We start from the raw sequence: 17,130 nt of genomic DNA, 5'->3' as shown, positions 1-17,130 counted from the left end.
AAAGTCCACCCCACTGCTTCCACATTGAGAGCTCTTCTTGTGAAAAATCTGGCAGCAAGCACATATTCCTTATGATTCCGATTTCTTGACTTTGATAAACTAATTTTCTTTCCTTCTACATCTGTCAGAGAAAGCTTCTTCCAATCGTTGAGAATTTCCTCCATGGGGAGAGACCAAGGGGTAAAAGAATTTGGGACGAAGCAGAGAAAGTCTTTTGGAAATTCCCTACCCGTAAAATAGAACCAAAGAAACCCTACTGCTCGATCAGCCTAGCAGAGGGGATGATTTGCCACAAAGAAAAAGTTGGTCAAAATGAAATAATGTGGCTAGTGAAAGAATTTGCAGTATAAGGGGCTTTTGTCTTCAGAAATTGACCGCAAATGACTTTGAAACAACTACAACTAAAAGATCAAAGAATTTGAATGGGAATTTTAGTATTTAGTTTCAACAAAAAAAAAAAAAAAAAAAAAAATTGATCAAAGAATTTGAATAACATTATTTCTTGATCTAGTGGTAATTTACAATGACTTTTAACTAAAATAAATAAATTTTTATTACATAATATGTGTATGTATATATATATATATATATATATATATATATATATATATATATATAAAAGAAAATTCAAAATCTTTTTCCCAGGCTTTCCTCTGTTCCAAACGCTGCCTTGGTATTGTTATTTTTTTTTTAGGCTGAATTGTTATTTATTATATTCAACAAAGTCATTATATGTGCTGAATCTAAAATTATCTGTCCTAATTTGGTAAGAGAATAAATAATGGTAGTCAAGAGTTTTTTTTTTGGAGAAAGATGGTAGTCAAGAGTTGGCTAAGCCAATCCAATTTGCTTAAATATGTCAAGAGGTTTATTATAGTTTAGAGTCTTTAGCAATATTTTTTCTTCTTCTTCTTCTTTTATTTTTATTTTTAATTTTATGGACAGTTAAGCCGTATTTATCTCAAAAATGAAAATTTAGGATTTTGATTTGAACAAGTCATGAATGGAAAGTTTTGAGCTTGACTTCATTAAAAAAAAAAAAAAAATCATTTCTCCCTCCTCCACATTTAAAAAAAAAAAAAAATTAAAAGCCTAAATATTCTTCTAGAACCAAGGAATCGCAATACCTAAAATCACTTGAGGATTTTATAACTACTTTTTTTTTTTTTTAAATCATCTGTTCACTTTTTGTATTCTACTTTATGTTCTACTGATTATCATATGTCTTGTTCTTAATTTTTTTTTCATTTTAAATTTTTGTTATTTTATAAAAAAAAAATCAATAAATAATACATAATAAATTGTAATTGGTAAAACATATAAGTGGAATGCAAAAAGTAGGACATGGAATTTGTTGGGAAATTTAGACCTCGCCGGTTGATAGAATTAACAAGTTTTAAACCCAAGTTGTTATTTAGATTTATTATGAATAAAACTTTATAAAACAAACATCAATATCACGTCAAAATCATGCAAAAATAAATAAGACAAGATATAATGACTTAGGAAAACCAATGAAACAAACTAGTTTTACAGTAAAAAAAACCTAGGGGGAAACCTTCCCAAAAAGCAATCCACTATAATAAAGAGAAATTTCAGATCTAGTACAAAACTTTTGTCCTTAGACTCTATAATCCCCGTAAATGAACTTATAGCAGAAACCTTCTACCACTTTAGAACCTCTAAACTCTTTAATATATGAACGCCACCCTTTTTGCACATATCCCAATACGTGACTAATCAATGATGCATGGCTCCTAGTACATGACTAACACACCAACTTGAAGAAGATTGTTGACTACAAAGTTCTTCACTTCATCAACAATGAAGATCAAGAAGCACTTGGTTACAAAACCCTAAGGCGCAAAGGCATAGTAACTTCTTTCAGAGAGAATAAGGCATCGGTCACCTTTTGCATATGTTCTCCTTGTATTCTCTTATATGACGGCCTCTAAAATAAGTCTTATATATGTTTGGGATTGTAAGAAAAGAAACCCTACACAAATACATAAGTATGGGTCGAAAATCAGATTTGAAAATCTGAATTCTTGTAACCTCGATAAATACCTCAATAGATAGTATCTGTCGAGCCTCATTAAACCTCAATAGATAGCTATCTGTCGAGCAGCTGTCAAGCTATCTGTCTGCAGGTGTCGAGCTATCTGTCTAGCTTTAGTGAACAACTTTTCTTCACTTGTTTTTTGGTCCAATCTTCATGGCTTTAATATTAGACTTGAACAACATGTTTCTTAAAGTATTAAACACATCCTAAATCTACCCAAATACAAATAAAGTACGTTTTGTCAAAATATTAGCCAATTACACAAAATATGTCCTTAACAATCTCTTCCTTTGGCAATCTGTGACAAAACCACAACAAACAAATAAAATATGAAAGAAGTCATAAATCACTTGTTGAATACAATAAAATTTATCTTAACACAAATTCTTGAAAATTTTTGCAAGAAGAGAGTTTATGGCAAGTAGATTTTGACAACCTGTATTTCTGAAACACTTTAAACAAAATTTATCAAGACATCTTTGTGTAAAACAAAAATATAAGATTGCATACAAGTAATAAGAACCATGTGTATAAAGATAGAAAAGAAACAACACATATAAAGGTAGGTGAAGAAGACATACATCATCATAAATATATCAAAGATAAGCACAATGTATGTAAACATGGTCACAAAACTGGTGTACATGAAGAAGGAGGTAAGCACTCCCCCTAACAAGATGAAACACATCTCCTTCTTACAGAGGCATGTATTTCTCCCCCTAACATGTAGAATCTTTAAAAAAGAAACCACAAAGTCTCCACAATTTCTCCCCTTTTTTGTCATGATTGACAAAGGGTACAAGAAGCTAGAAAGCTTCATCCGAGAAACATAAAGATGATCAATGATGATCAAAGGGTACAAAGAATCCATATAAAAGCATGAATGTAATGAACAAAGATGCTATGGATGACAAGATAAAAGAAAGATGCAAAACATGTGAAAAAAAATGCATGCAAGAGGATCTCGATCAATCTAGAGGTGTCGAGAAGCTATCGAGCAGACTTCGATGGATCGAACAGCTATCGAGAAGCTATCGAAGGGACAGGAACTTTCTCGATTGATCCACCTAGCTATCGAGAAGTGTCGAAATTGCGATAAAAAGCAACTGAAGAGCTCAACAGATAAGCCAGGTTTCGAGAGGTGTCAAGGAGATGTCGAGATTGCTTAAAAACAGTTTTTCAAGAAGGAAAAAACACAGATATGAATGCAATCAAGCTTGCAACACAACCAATGATCCAAACATCATTTTAGACTCTCAAAATCATCTCTCAACAACAATTTTAAGCACATGGATCCCAAAAACACACACACAATAAACAAGTCTAACCAATTTTATATTTAAAAAATAAGTCAAGACAGTTTAGTGAGCATACGTTAACACATGTAAACCTTGTGATGGCTAAATCACATTGTACCTGCACATGTATCAAGAGTAGTAAAGAATATTGCATGTTGTGTGTGAAAAATATTGCAAGATTGCATAAGTGTATACATGTTATGACGATTTGAGATATGAGAAAATCACTTTAACTCAAACACAATCATAACTGTTTGATGGAGACTATCACCTTCGAGGTACATCTTATAACTTCCACATCTCCTAGTATACACGCTTGCAATCATATATAAAACATTTTGATCTTTTTGCTTTTTATTTTCTTTGCATATTTTTCTTTTTAACCAAATCATGCATAGGCATATAAGAGATAGAAAAGAAATACCCAATTATGTTAAGCATTTGACATTCCAATTTTGCTATGCTGAAGTACACAAATGTCATTCATGATTGGCGAGTAACAGTGGTGAGATGGTTATTTATGCCTTTCTCTTAGGATTTTCTAGTCTTTTCTGTCAAAAAGAGTAATACAAGTGTTAAGTACAAGAGATGACTTAATCTTACTCATCACAAACACGAGCCACAAAGCTCACTTGCTTAGTTGTGCATAGAGATGCTCATCTAAGTTATAAGAGATACAAAATTTAGAAAATTTTGTTTCAATGGCCATCCAAGGTACACAAGTACCAATGTACACAAACACACTGTTTATCTATTTTTCTAATTTTTCCTTTTTATTTAAAAAAAAAAAAAAAAAAAAACTAACCAATCAAACAAAAACAGACAAACAACATGAAAGCATAAAAGAAAAATGCATATGCATGGAGGCATGATAAAAAGGTGCAAATGCATGAAAGCATGATTCCAAAAGCAGATAAGAAATCAAGCAAAGAGAGTCCTACTTTAGATAGAAAGAATTAAAGTATAGGACAGATAAAAAGACAATTAAGTTTTAGGCTCCTTGCTCACCCACACAACACGAGTCTTTGGCCGTGAAGATGAAAAGGCATGTATCCTAGTATGCCTACTAAAGGACATAGAAGAATTAAAATTCTCCTGAAATTGAGTTAAAAAGCTCAAGGCTTTTAATAACTCTCCAAACGAAGGTGTTGGTCCTTGAGAGGAAACCTTTGACCGTTTGGACACTTGTTTTTGAGGATACAACTTAAAACAATTAGGACGAATGTGTCCAGAAACATCACAATGGTGACAAACATGAGGTCTAACGAAGGATTTAGAATTAGCCAAATCAGTTTTAGATTTCATACCTTTATCACCTTTCTCAGATTGGGGCACAAAGACAGTCTTTGATCCAGAAGTAGTGAAAGAGGAGGGGCTAGAGGTAATAGCATATCCTAAGCCAGTCTTATCAAAACTAAACTATTGAGCACTCAATACCTCATCAAGTTTTGCACTAGACATCCTCTCTATTTGAGATTTAGCTTGACTAAGCTCAACATCAAGATTCTTGACCTTCTCTTCTAATGAGGTGTTCTCCACAACAAGAGTCTCAACTAACCTTATAGTCTCATCTAGTTTAACTAACAGATCAACTTTTTCAGTTTTTACCTCATTAAGCTCTTTTCTACAAAGATGAGAAGTCTTTTTAGATTTTATAAATTCAGTGCATAGCTTATCATAGACTTCCTGAAGGGTCAACTTCTGGGGTACTTCATCATCAAAAGAATCCTCACTGTCACTAGTACTCTCCATAATCACCTTATCGGTTGTGGCAGTAAAAGCCATAAAATGACCTCATTCATCCACAAACTCATCGGAAGAGCCATTCTCGGTATCACTCTAAGTAGCAACCAACCCTTTATCTTTTCAATTCTTGGTCTTTTCCTTCATAAGATAGTTTGGGCACTCTATCCTCATATGACCAAAACCTTTGCACTCATGGCACTAGATAAGGGGTTTCTCATTCTTGCCCTTCCTATAAGATTTAGATTTCCTATAAGGTTTGCTCTTATCATTTTTCTTAAATTGAAGAAGCTTGATAATCTCATTAGTTATGAAGGTTAGATCCTCATCCTCATCATCATCTTCAGAGTCCTTAATCTCTTCCTTTATACCCTTAAGAGCCAAGTTTCTACTCTTTCCACATTTTCCCATTAAACTTAATCCCATCTCATAGGTTTGAAGGTTCTCTACAACCCCAGTCAAAGGAATTTGATCAATCTCCTTTACTTCTTCAATGGCAGTGATCATGGCATGGAATCTTTCAGGTAAGGACCTAAGGATTTTCCTAACAATTTTGGATTCTGCTATAGATTCTCCAAGGTTGAAGGCAGAATTCACAATATCCATGAGTTTAGCATAGAACTCATCAAAGGTCTCATCCTCCTCTATCCTTATTTCTTCAAAACTACTAGTGAGTCTTTGAAGTTTCACAGTCTTTACTGCCTTGGTACCTTCATAGGTGGTCTCAAGAATGATCCATGCTTCCTTGGCAACTTCTGTGGATGATATTTTCTTGAATTCCTTATTGGTCACCCCATAAAACAAAGCATTCAAGGCCCTATTGTTGAAATTTGCCGCTTTGATTGTTTCTTCATCCCAATCCACCGACGCTTCCTTTGGCTTAATCCAGCCAACTTCAACAGCTTGCCATACTTGTTCACCTAGAGCCTACAAAAAGACTTTCATACGAACTTTCTAATACGTATAATTAGTGCTATCAAATAAAGGAGGAATCAAAAGAGATTGTCCACGATCCATGATAACAAAGGTCAAGGATCAAACTCAGGAAATTAATCCAATCAGAGTGTACCTGCTCTGATACCACTTGTTGGGAAATTTAGACCCTGATTGATAGAATTAACAAGTTTTAAACCCAAATTGTTATTTAGATTTATTATGAATAAAATTTGTTAAAACAAACATCAATATCATGTCAAAATCATGCAGCGGAAAGATACATAAGACAAGATATGATGACCTAGGAAAACCAATGAAACAAACTAATTTCACAGTAAAAAAACCTAGGGGGGAAACCTTCCCGAAAAGCAATCCACTATAATAAAGAGAAGTTTCAGATCTAGTACAAAACCTTTGTCTCTAGACTCTACAATCCTTGTAGATGAACTTACAGTAGAAACCTTCTACCGTTTCAGAACCTCTGAACTTTTCAATATATGAACGCCACACTTTTTGCACGGATCTCAGTACATGACTAACCAATGATGCATGGCTCCTAGTACGTGACTAACACACCAACTTAAAGAAGATTGTTGGCTGCAAAGTTCTTCACTTCATCAACAATGAAGATCAAGAAGCACTTGGTTACAAAATCCTAAAACGCAAAGACACAGTAGCTTCTTTCAGAGAGAATAAGGCGTTGGTCACCTTTTGCATATGTTCTCCTTGTATTCTCTTATGTGACAGCCTCTAAAATAAGCTTTATATATGTCTAGGGTTGTGAGAAAAGAAACCCTACACAAATACATAAGCATGGGCCAAAAATCATATTTGAAAATTTGAATTCCCGTAACCTCGATAGATACCTCGATAGATAGTATCTGTCGAGCCTCATTAAACCTCGATAGATAGCTATCTGTCGAGCAGCTGTTGAGCTATCTGTCCAGCTTTAGTGAACAACTTTTCTTCACTTGTTTCTTGGTCTAATCTTCATGACTTTGATTCTAGATTTAAACAACATATTTCTTGAAGTATTAAACACATCCTAGATCTACCCAAATACAAGTAAAATGCGTTTTGTCAAAGGATTAGCCAGTTACACAAAATATGTCTTTAATAGAATTTGTATTCATTACATTGGTTCTTTTGCTTACAACGATAGTTTTAACTAAATGGCATTTTTTTAAACCTTTTCTTTCTAAATAGACCATGCTCTGTTTGTTTCGATGTGTAAAGATAGTTTTACATGGTTTCCAATGCTTGGTAGCCTTAGAAAAGATGAGTCAGAGGAAAACTATTTTATGGTTTATTTTTAGAGATTGTTTTCCACTAATTTCTTTTTTGGAAAAGAACTCCATCTCATAGCAAGCTAAATAAGGAAAGTTAGAAGGTTATTTTTTAACTCATTTAAGGTTTCTACCAAATATAGGAAAATTAGATACTTTTATAGAAAATACTTTTTGAAAAATGACTCATTTTTCTAAAAAACATTATCGCTAAAACAAACAGAAGTGACTCTTCTATGTACTAATTGAGTTGAGACCATCATATGATAAACCTAACCTAAAGAATGAGTTAAAAAAAAAAAATTGCGCTCTGTTTGTTTTGACAATAATGTTTTCTAAAAATAAGTCATTTTCCAGAAAGTATTTTCTATAAAACTATCTCATTTTCCTATGTTTGGTAATAACCCTAAATGAGTTGAAAAACAATTTCCTAACTTTCCTTATTTAGCTTACAGTGAAGTAGAGTTGTTTTCCAAAAAAATTTAGTGGAGAACAATCTTTAAAAATCAGCAATACTTTTTATGTTAACTAAATATAGTTTTCCTTTAACTCATTTTTTTAATGCTACCAAACACTAGAAAATACGAAAAATTATCTTTATACAAGTTTTTTCTATCGAAACAAACAAAAATAAAAACTAAAACCAATGGATAGGAATGAAAGAAAGTTGAAACCAAATAAAATCATCTATCCCACTCTTCAAAATTTTATTTTATATTCCATAAATTGTAATATGTTGAATTTTATCTAAAAAGAAAAGAAAAAGAAAGATTATAATTACAGCCATAACAAAATCTCATAATATTTTACATATTTTTATAGCAAGTTGAGGTATAAATCCATTATAAAATAAAATAAAATTATACCTTGACCCACCACAACTCAAACTAGAGAATGTTTAAGGGGTATAACTTTTGTGTTGCAACTCTAATGTGATCAACTTTTGAGTTGGAGAGAAAAAAGCAATAGATTCATTTGAAAGTAATTATTTACTACTCACAATTGAAACATTCAGAAAGTTGTGGCAAATTGTGTGGTCATAGAAGAATGGCTCAAAACATGGGTGTTGTGAAAATATTCTAAAAAACCCATACACTTTCTCTAATATGCCAATGATTTATTTATTTTTTAATTTTGGTTACTTTATTAGAAAATGAAGGATATTATCGATTGATAGAGCAAGAGAAATTGATTATCCAGCATTCACAATTGATGAGTTTAGTAAATTTTGATAAAAGTTGTGGCGAATGATATGGCTCTAAAAGAATTGCTCAAAAGGTTAACTGTTGTGGAAATGCTGTAAGATTTTATTATACTCGTAAATTATCTCTTATACACTATATGATTAGTTTTTATTTTTCATTTTAAATTTTGGTTACTTTACAGGAAAAAGAAAGATAATCTCAATTGATAGAGCACTTGAAAATGATTTTTCCAGTACTTTCAGTTGACGACTTCAGCAAATTGCGGTAAAAGTTGTTGCAAATGACATGGTTCTAAAAGAGCAATTGAAAATATGGATGTTGACTATTGCGGAAATGCTGTAAAATTTTGTTATACTTGTAAATTATCTCTAATATGACATAAAATTAATTTTATTTTTTTTCATCTTTAAATTTGGTTACTTTATAAGAAAAAGAAGGATAATCTCAATTGATAAAACATTTGAAAATAATTGTCGAGCACTCACAGTTAACGACTTCAACAAATTGTGGTAAAAGTTGTTGCAAAGCGAATGATATGGTTCTAGAAGAACAACTCAAAATATGAGTGTTGACTATTGTGGAAATGCTTTTAGATTTTATTATACTTGTAAATTATCTCTAATATGCATTATAATTTTTTTTTTTTTTCATTTTAAAATTTGGTCACTTTATAATAAAAGGAAGGATAATCTCCATTGATAGAGCATAAATGAAACACTCAGTATGAAAGATGAGATTTTTACTAGACCTATTAATATACTATCATGAGCCATCTTAGGCATACAAGTTGTGCTAAACAGATAATATTATATTAATAGTAAAAAATTGGTATTTATTTTAGAATATGAACTAGAATCAAGGCCAGATATGTGAAAAATGGCAACATATTAATCACTAGTCTTTAACCTAATAAAGTCAAACAATAAAGAAGGGTACAAGTACAACATATATAGCACGTAGAGAGAGAGAGAGAGAAAGAGAGAGAGAGCTCTGTTTCTCTTTCTTTCTTTTTTTTTCTATTTTTGTTGCTCTGTTTTAACCTTTTAGATAGAATGAATTGCATATTGCTTTTCCGCTAACCATATTTGAGATATTGCATCAATGACCCCACAATCCCAACGGCACAAAACCAACGTCTCTCTCTTTCACCAAACTCTTTCACTGTTTTATTAAAGACACCTACTCAACTCTGTTTTCGTCCTCTGCAATACATATAATATGTATGAAACTTCCTCACAGTCTCCCACTTTTTTGGCTTCTCTCTCTCTCTCCCTGTGAAACTAGCACTTATCCATACTCTAATTTTAGCTATAACCCTCTTGTTCTTTCACCAAAAAAAGACTAAAATCCTCTTTTGGACCAAACCAATTGCAACCTCTTTCTCTTTCTCTTAGTGGGTTTTTTTTTTTTTTTTAATTTTTTTTAACGCGTTTCTAAATATAGCCAAATTGTAAACGAGTATCAAGCTTGTGGTTAACAATATATATGCTTTAAACAGCTCCTCTGTTTTCGTCTAAGATGAGCCCCTCCCTCTGTCCCTCCATCTCTTCTGTGAGGTGACAAAGATTGTGAGGTTGGTTTTTGCGTTTTCCAACCATTTTTCATGAAATGGGTTCGTCTAGTTTTGGATTCATGTCAATTGAAAATGATTGATTAAGAATCCAGACTCTGAATTCAATTTCAGAAGGAAAAAAAATGGCATCCTCTGAAGTTGAATACGCTTCCTCTGCGCCTTTTGGTTGCGTTCTAAGGGACAATGGCAGGCATGATCGGTACAGAGAAAACGGTAATCGAGCTAACTTTCCGAAAAACCTCAAGCACTTGGTGACGGGTCGCCTCCATTCTTGCATTGGAATATCTTCGGGCTCTGTATCAGATGAGAACCCGGGGGCTCAAAATGATAATATTGTTGAATCTTGGATTGGCAATGGAGAGAGGAGCAGTAATCATAGTCCCAATGATGGGAAAAAGTCCTCAATAATGAGCCCGAAGCTGATGCAAAGTATTGAAAGATGGACTGCCCGAACAGAACAAGAGATTGTATCAACATTTGACAAACAGAGGCAGGAGGCAGAGCTCTCGGAATTATCAAATTTTCCAATCATGTCATCAGGGGAATCAAGTTTTAGGAGGGAGGAAGTCTCCCCGGATCCACCGGTTGGTTCTGTCGAAATTCCAAACCTCGGGGCTTCTTCCCTTGTCCAGATATGGGAGAAGAGGCTTACCAATTCCAACAGTATGAAATCAAGGTCTAATTCTGAAAACAGCAGTGTTGAAAATGGTTTCCCTGTTCAAGAATCATCAGCTGAAGCAGGGGAATCTGTTGTTGAAGAAAAATATGATGCTCAGCCTAATGATGACCCCTTTCCTGATTGGGAGTCAGGTAGAACATCTCCAAATAATCCGCCTTCTTCGTCACAAGGCTGTAGTTCAGAAGGAGAGAGTGAGAAGGTTAGAATAGTGGATATCATTAAGAGGTTAACAGCTGCAACACAAATGCAGAGCCCCAGGTCCTCATCTTGTGGCGATGACAATGATCACGAGCAGTATAGCATGCTTGGATCGCCATTTAGAGAGCGGGAATGTTCTTATTGGGATCCATTTGATTATAAAGTTTTGCCTCAGGTTTTTTCACCCCGGATCAGAGGGCGTCAAGCATTCACGGATTTGCTTATGCAATTGGAACGTGACAGGCAAAGGGAGATAGACACATTGGCTGAGCGACGAGCAGTTTCTAGATTCACACAAAGAGGCCGCATTCAGGTTAAGTACTTAATTCATTTGCTGGAACTCCTTTTTGGTTTATACAATATAGTAATAAATTTATTTCTTACCATTAGGAAACACAAATTTACTTTGTATTATGCTTGTTTGTAGTCATTGATTCGACTTAGATTACTTCAACGGGGCATTGCAATTCAAGATCAACCACACCCGCAACCAACAGTATCTGAAGTGAACAAATTACCACAAGGATCTACCATCATGCATCTAAGGTATAATATATTTTTATTGACATGTTGCATTAAATTCATTCAGAATTTAGAACTGTGCATGTGATGGAACTGTTTTGAGAACATTTATGATTATAGATTTAGTCATTAGTCCCAATTCTAAAAGAAGAATAATAATACACTAATACTTGTTTTGTTGGAAGGTTTACAACGTGGTTTTCTTTGGTATGTGGAACACAATAGGAATGTGTCATGTTGTTTGGTTTCAATGTTGTACAAATGGGGGAGGGTCATTTAAATCAATTAGTCGGAACATGTTAATCTAGTTCCACATGCATTTGTTCTGTTTCTCCCTTCTTTAATTTTGTTTGGTATAATCCGTTTGAATGTTTTAAAGCTATGCATAAGATAAAATGCTCATTAAAAGCAATCAGTTGGGTGAAACCAATGATAGGCAAGTTTAATGAAGTTTTCACTTTAAGAAAGAAAAAAAAAGTAGAAGAGTAGAAAGGGAACAAGAACTTTAAAAGAGCATATATGATTGTTAGGTTTCTGTTGTGATCTGGACTCAAGCAATATCCCAAAAACTTCAAGTTGCTAATTATATTTCAACTTGGCATTCATCTTGTTGTTCTGTACAGGGGATTTCCAAACCAAAAAATCCCAAAGAAGGAAAGGGGAAAATTTCAAGAATTTTTCTGAATTTAACATTTTGGAAACCAAAAAATGTGCCACATTTAGAATTTGTTTGGCTATAGATTAATTCTGCCTGCATCATACTTAGTACCCAATTTTTTTTGTAAAATAGCCTCTTGCAGACCGATAAAAGGATGGTTGGGCAAGGTTAACAACCAGAATGAAGCTTAGTTACATCTTCTCTAACCCCAATTAGTTGTAATTACATAATACTTAACTAGTTGATTTGTAAAGTAACACTCATCATTTGGTGCTCATATTAGCCAAACAACTAGTGCTCATACCACCACTTTGAAACATTTGTGTATAAACATTCTGCATTTTTAGTTAATGAGTCGTAGATTTTATCCAGTCCCTAGGTCAGATTTTACAAGCGTAAATGGCTGCTGATGATGATATTTATATCTTCATGTCACATGTAATGCCGTGAGCTTTGCAAGGCAAAACAATATAGAAGTAATGGAATTAAAATGTTGCAGTTTAGGCCATGTATAGTGCCTATGCATATAATTCAAACAAAAATAATTTTGATATGGAAATTGTTTAATATAGTAGTAAATTTAGAGTTGATATTTTTATGATCAGGGAGAAGAAATCTAGAATTGATGAAATTGGTTAGATTTCAAATTATGATAATGGAATACTTCTATTTTTCTGTTTAAGAATTTGAAGAATAAGTTGTCATCATTATCATTCTATTTGTCCCAAGCTATCCCTGCAACATTTAATGTGAACTTGAACCTTAAATACTGAAAATAATTTGGCAATTTGTATGTTATTTGAATCTCAGAAATTTTCTGCCATGTTAAATCCACAACATTTAATTCGTTTGGTTTTGGAAATGGAATCTCAATTAAATGCAGAGAGAGATTTAGCACAGGTGTAGAGCAGGTCACAACAGCCCAGAATGATGCCACTTATCCAAGAAGCCCACGTCTGGAGATGGTAAAGAATGCAGCTCATTTGGACAGTTCTTGCAGGGAAAGACCTAGCACAAGTGATGAGCAGGTCACAACAGCCCAGAATGATTCAACTTATCCAAGAAGTCCTCCTCGGGAGACAGTACGCAATGAAGTTCATTTGGACAGTTCTTGTAGGGAGAGACTTAGCACAGGTGTTGAGCAGGTCACAACAGCCCAGAATGATTTGGCTTATCCAAGAAGCCCTCGTCAGAAGATAGTAAACAATGAAGTTTATTTGAACAGTTCTTCCACCTTCAATCAGCCAAGAAGTCCTCCTCGGGAGACAGTACGCAATGAAGTTCATTTGGACAGTTCTTGTAGGGAGAGACTTAGCACAGGTGTTGAGCAGGTCACAACAGCCCAGAATGATTTGGCTTATCCAAGAAGCCCTCGTCAGAAGATAGTAAACAATGAAGTTTATTTGAACAGTTCTTCCACCTTCAATCAGCCAAGAAGTCCTCCTCGGGAGACAGTACGCAATGAAGTTCATTTGGACAGTTCTTGTAGGGAGAGACTTAGCACAGGTGTTGAGCAGGTCACAACAGCCCAGAATGATTTGGCTTATCCAAGAAGCCCTCGTCAGAAGATAGTAAACAATGAAGTTTATTTGAACAGTTCTTCCGCCTTCAATCAGCCAAGAAGTCCTCCTCGGGAGACAGTACGCAATGAAGTTCATTTGGACAGTTCTTGTAGGGAGAGACTTAGCACAGGTGTTGAGCAGGTCACAACTGCCCAGAATGATTCGGCTTATCCAAGAAGCCCTCGTCAGAAGATAGTAAACAATGAAGTTTGTTTGAACAGTTCTTCCACCTTCAATCAGCCAAGTAACCACTTTCATAATCAGGAAGTTAATATAACTGAGCAGCATAGTACACACCAATTAGAGAACTCAATGACACACATAAAGGAAGATGTTCATGAAGAAGCCAGAAGTTCAGATGTGACATTGCAAGGAACAAGCTCAGAGTTTAGAAATCTTGACTCAGAAGAATTTGCAGATAGAACTGCATCCTTTAGGTTTTGGGCTGAGAATGAGATAGCAGAAGAAGTGGAGGTCATTGACCATGATTATGCAGAAACCAGTTACGACTGGATTAATGACATTGCTCGCCCACGGAGTTATTGGGAACATTGCAGACAAGAACGGTATGAGGAGGTGCTTAATAACTCAGACAATGGGGAGATATGTCAACTCCTTGAAAGGTATATGTGGTTTTGTTCCCACAATCCATTTCCTCCCGTTATCTTCTTTTCTTTCCTACTCCTGGCATTTAAGCTTGAACAAACTACAAAATCATGAATAACTGAAATACAATCAATTTCTGATATCATGGGAAACCATTTAATATAAAATTTGAAGAGACCAAATGGAATGATGCTGCCCTTTTGTATTTAATATATAAGGCCTGCTTCATTGGATCTATTGAACAATTACATAACAAAAATAAATAAAAGAACATTTGTTCAATGCTTGTTTTGCTATATTAGGGATTTTAATTAGTACTGCATCTAAAAAACTTAGTCTATCATTCACCAAGGGTGGATACAAAAACAACATCAAAATTCCATCAGTGGATGCTATATTTTTTAGGGTGGTTGGGGGATGAGTGAGCTTGTCCCCAATGCAAATGTGAGGTTAGGTACTATTGACAACGACTAGTGAAGCATGAACTATGCTGTGTATGTTAAATTTTACAAAAATAATTCCACATTTCAATCATTTGATTTTTTCAATTTTATGTATGCAGAAGAACAGTATCAAGTTTTCTCACTAGTGATTTCAGAGAGAGAATAGACAGATTGATGGTATCTCACTTAGATAGACAGGTGCATCTAGAAGAAAGAGAAGATGAGAATGGCAGCCAGGAGGGAATGGACCAATTCATGTCTTTCTTACATAGTTTTACGGATCCATCAGGCAGTCAAGAAGAAGAAGTAGTAGAAGAAGAGGAGGAGGAAGACAGAGATGTGGCAGAGGAAGGAGAGGAGAGCCTAATCAGTGGTCAGTGTCATGAAGCTGGCGATTACTTTGATGAATCCTCATCATCAACGCAAATAGCTTCACCATATCCATTAGGGTCATGGAGTTATCAGGATAATCAAGTTGGTGATGATTCTGATCAAGTTACATCCACATCTCCACGCCAACATTTACCGTCTCAACCTTACTATCAGGATAGTCAGCAAAACTCTTCCGCCACAAATCCTAATTCAATTGTGAGTTTTACTTTATACCCTATTGGTTATCTCAATATAAATTCCTTGCGTTTCTGCCAATGAAATAATGCTGCTGGTCTTGCAGGAAATGGAACTCATATATGATATGAGAGGCCAAATGGAGCAACTCTATCATGAGATGTCTGAGCTAAGAAAATCAATCAAGAGCTGCATGGACATGCAGATGATGTTGCAACAATCCTCTAAGCAGGAGTCTCATTCAGGTTTGTGTTCTTCCCTCTAAAGTAAAAGTGAAATCCATATCACATGTTTAAATCAACCATGGAGGAGATTTTGGTGCCTTCCTTGTTACCCTAGTAACAGCAGGGTCATAACAAGAGATACACCTCTAATAAGGATGTCAATGCCAAAGACAAGCATGAAGACATGGTTTTAAACTACTACCAAATATGCTGGACATAATCACATGGTTAGGAAAACAATCACATGTTCTAAACTCATACTAATCTCAAGCTAAACACATGCCTTTGGAAATGAGTGTCATGTTATATTCCAAGAGAGTGTTATTTAAAGCACTAATCAGACCCAACTATACTATTTTGCTCTTTCTTTATCATCTTTGTTCTGTTTTCTTTTTGAAAAAAAGTGAAATTACTTTTGTAATGCATGCAACCAGAAGCTAAACAATGATTAACTGCATAAATTTTTTGCATCTCTCTCTGCCTCTCTCTCGTATTTTCTGTCCCTAATTCATTAAGGTCCTCATAAACAATAGCATATGAAATCATTCTTACAGCTCAGGGGGAGGGGAAGAAGTCCTATGATGGGGTACCAAAGAAAGGCAATTGTTGTATTTGCTATGAAAAGCAAATCGACTCACTTTTATACAGGTACTTCCTTTTGAAGCAAAGGTTCCCTTTGAAGAATACATATTTTTTCATTTTGATATTGTCAATGTTTTCAGTACTCATATTCTGATATGTCATTTTTCATATCTTTCAGATGTGGACACATGTGCACTTGTCTCAAATGTGCTCATGAATTGCAATGGGGTAGTGGAAAGTGTCCAATATGTCGAGCTCCAATAGTGGATGTCGTGCGAGCTTATGTGGATTCATAGATTATTTGTGAATGAATTCATGCTCCACAGGACCACCTTTATTAATAGATCTTAACTTGAAGAAGCGAGTTGAAGTTGAAGCATTTAATTTATTTGCCATGTAAATATTGTACAAGAAACTCATTCAACATCACACAAAGTTTCTCTTTTTCAACATATACTCTGTATATGTGTTTTTTTTGAAGAGAAATGACGACTAACATGTTCTGAAATTCCATCTCTGTATATACAGTTCTAGTTTTTTTTTTTTCTTTTTCCTTTTTCTTTTTGGGGTTTCTTTTCAAAATATCCTCTGTATTGTTCTCCCTACAAGGTTGGATTAACAAATGAATGCTTGTTCTGCAGTGGAGAAATATCTGTTTTCTTCTTTTATCGAATATTGCAAATACACTTCACATCCAACACTCAACAGTGTTGCAGTTATTTCTATGTTTTTTCTTAGGAAATAGCACTATATCCATTCATGCTCTCTCTCTCTCTCCAAGCAAGTTATGCTTCTGTGATAAGTAATCAACTCAAATAAGAAAAGTAGTAAAAATGAAGCAAGAACCATTCAGGATATCTAAAGTCAAAATGGTTGAATATTCCTGCAGAATAATGATTAATGAATCATTGCCAAAGCCACTTTCTTTTGGCTTTCATACGAAGTCATTGTGATTTCTCTACTTCAAGAAGCAAGGAGTCCAAAGG

At 34.4% G+C, this 17,130-nt stretch overlaps 1 protein-coding gene across 2 annotated transcripts in view; it reads left to right on the top strand.

Moving 5' to 3' along the window:
• LOC126706111 (uncharacterized) overlaps window positions 1-16,793 on the top strand; it is a 68,141-nt gene extending 51,348 nt beyond the window's left edge. The window contains exons 1-7 of one of the 2 annotated variants that reach the window (XM_050405384.1): window positions 9,694-11,293; window positions 11,408-11,526; window positions 13,044-14,345; window positions 14,891-15,359; window positions 15,445-15,583; window positions 16,117-16,210; window positions 16,323-16,793. In XM_050405384.1, the coding sequence (XP_050261341.1) occupies window positions 10,226-11,293; window positions 11,408-11,526; window positions 13,044-14,345; window positions 14,891-15,359; window positions 15,445-15,583; window positions 16,117-16,210; window positions 16,323-16,440 (3,309 nt within the window). In that variant the 5' untranslated portion in view covers window positions 9,694-10,225 and the 3' untranslated portion in view covers window positions 16,441-16,793. Of the gene's footprint in view, window positions 1-9,693; window positions 11,294-11,407; window positions 11,527-13,043; window positions 14,346-14,890; window positions 15,360-15,444; window positions 15,584-16,116; window positions 16,211-16,322 lie in introns of those variants that run through there. The other variant, XM_050405385.1, reaches the window with a different exon arrangement.
• Window positions 16,794-17,130: the final 337 nt, after the last annotated feature.

The sequence above is a fragment of the Quercus robur genome, chromosome 11 (assembly GCF_932294415.1).
Source record: "Quercus robur chromosome 11, dhQueRobu3.1, whole genome shotgun sequence".
NCBI classification, from domain to species: Eukaryota; Viridiplantae; Streptophyta; class Magnoliopsida; order Fagales; family Fagaceae; genus Quercus; species Quercus robur.
Note: the sequence above shows the minus strand (reverse complement) of the source record. Positions and strands in the feature narration are given on the sequence as shown.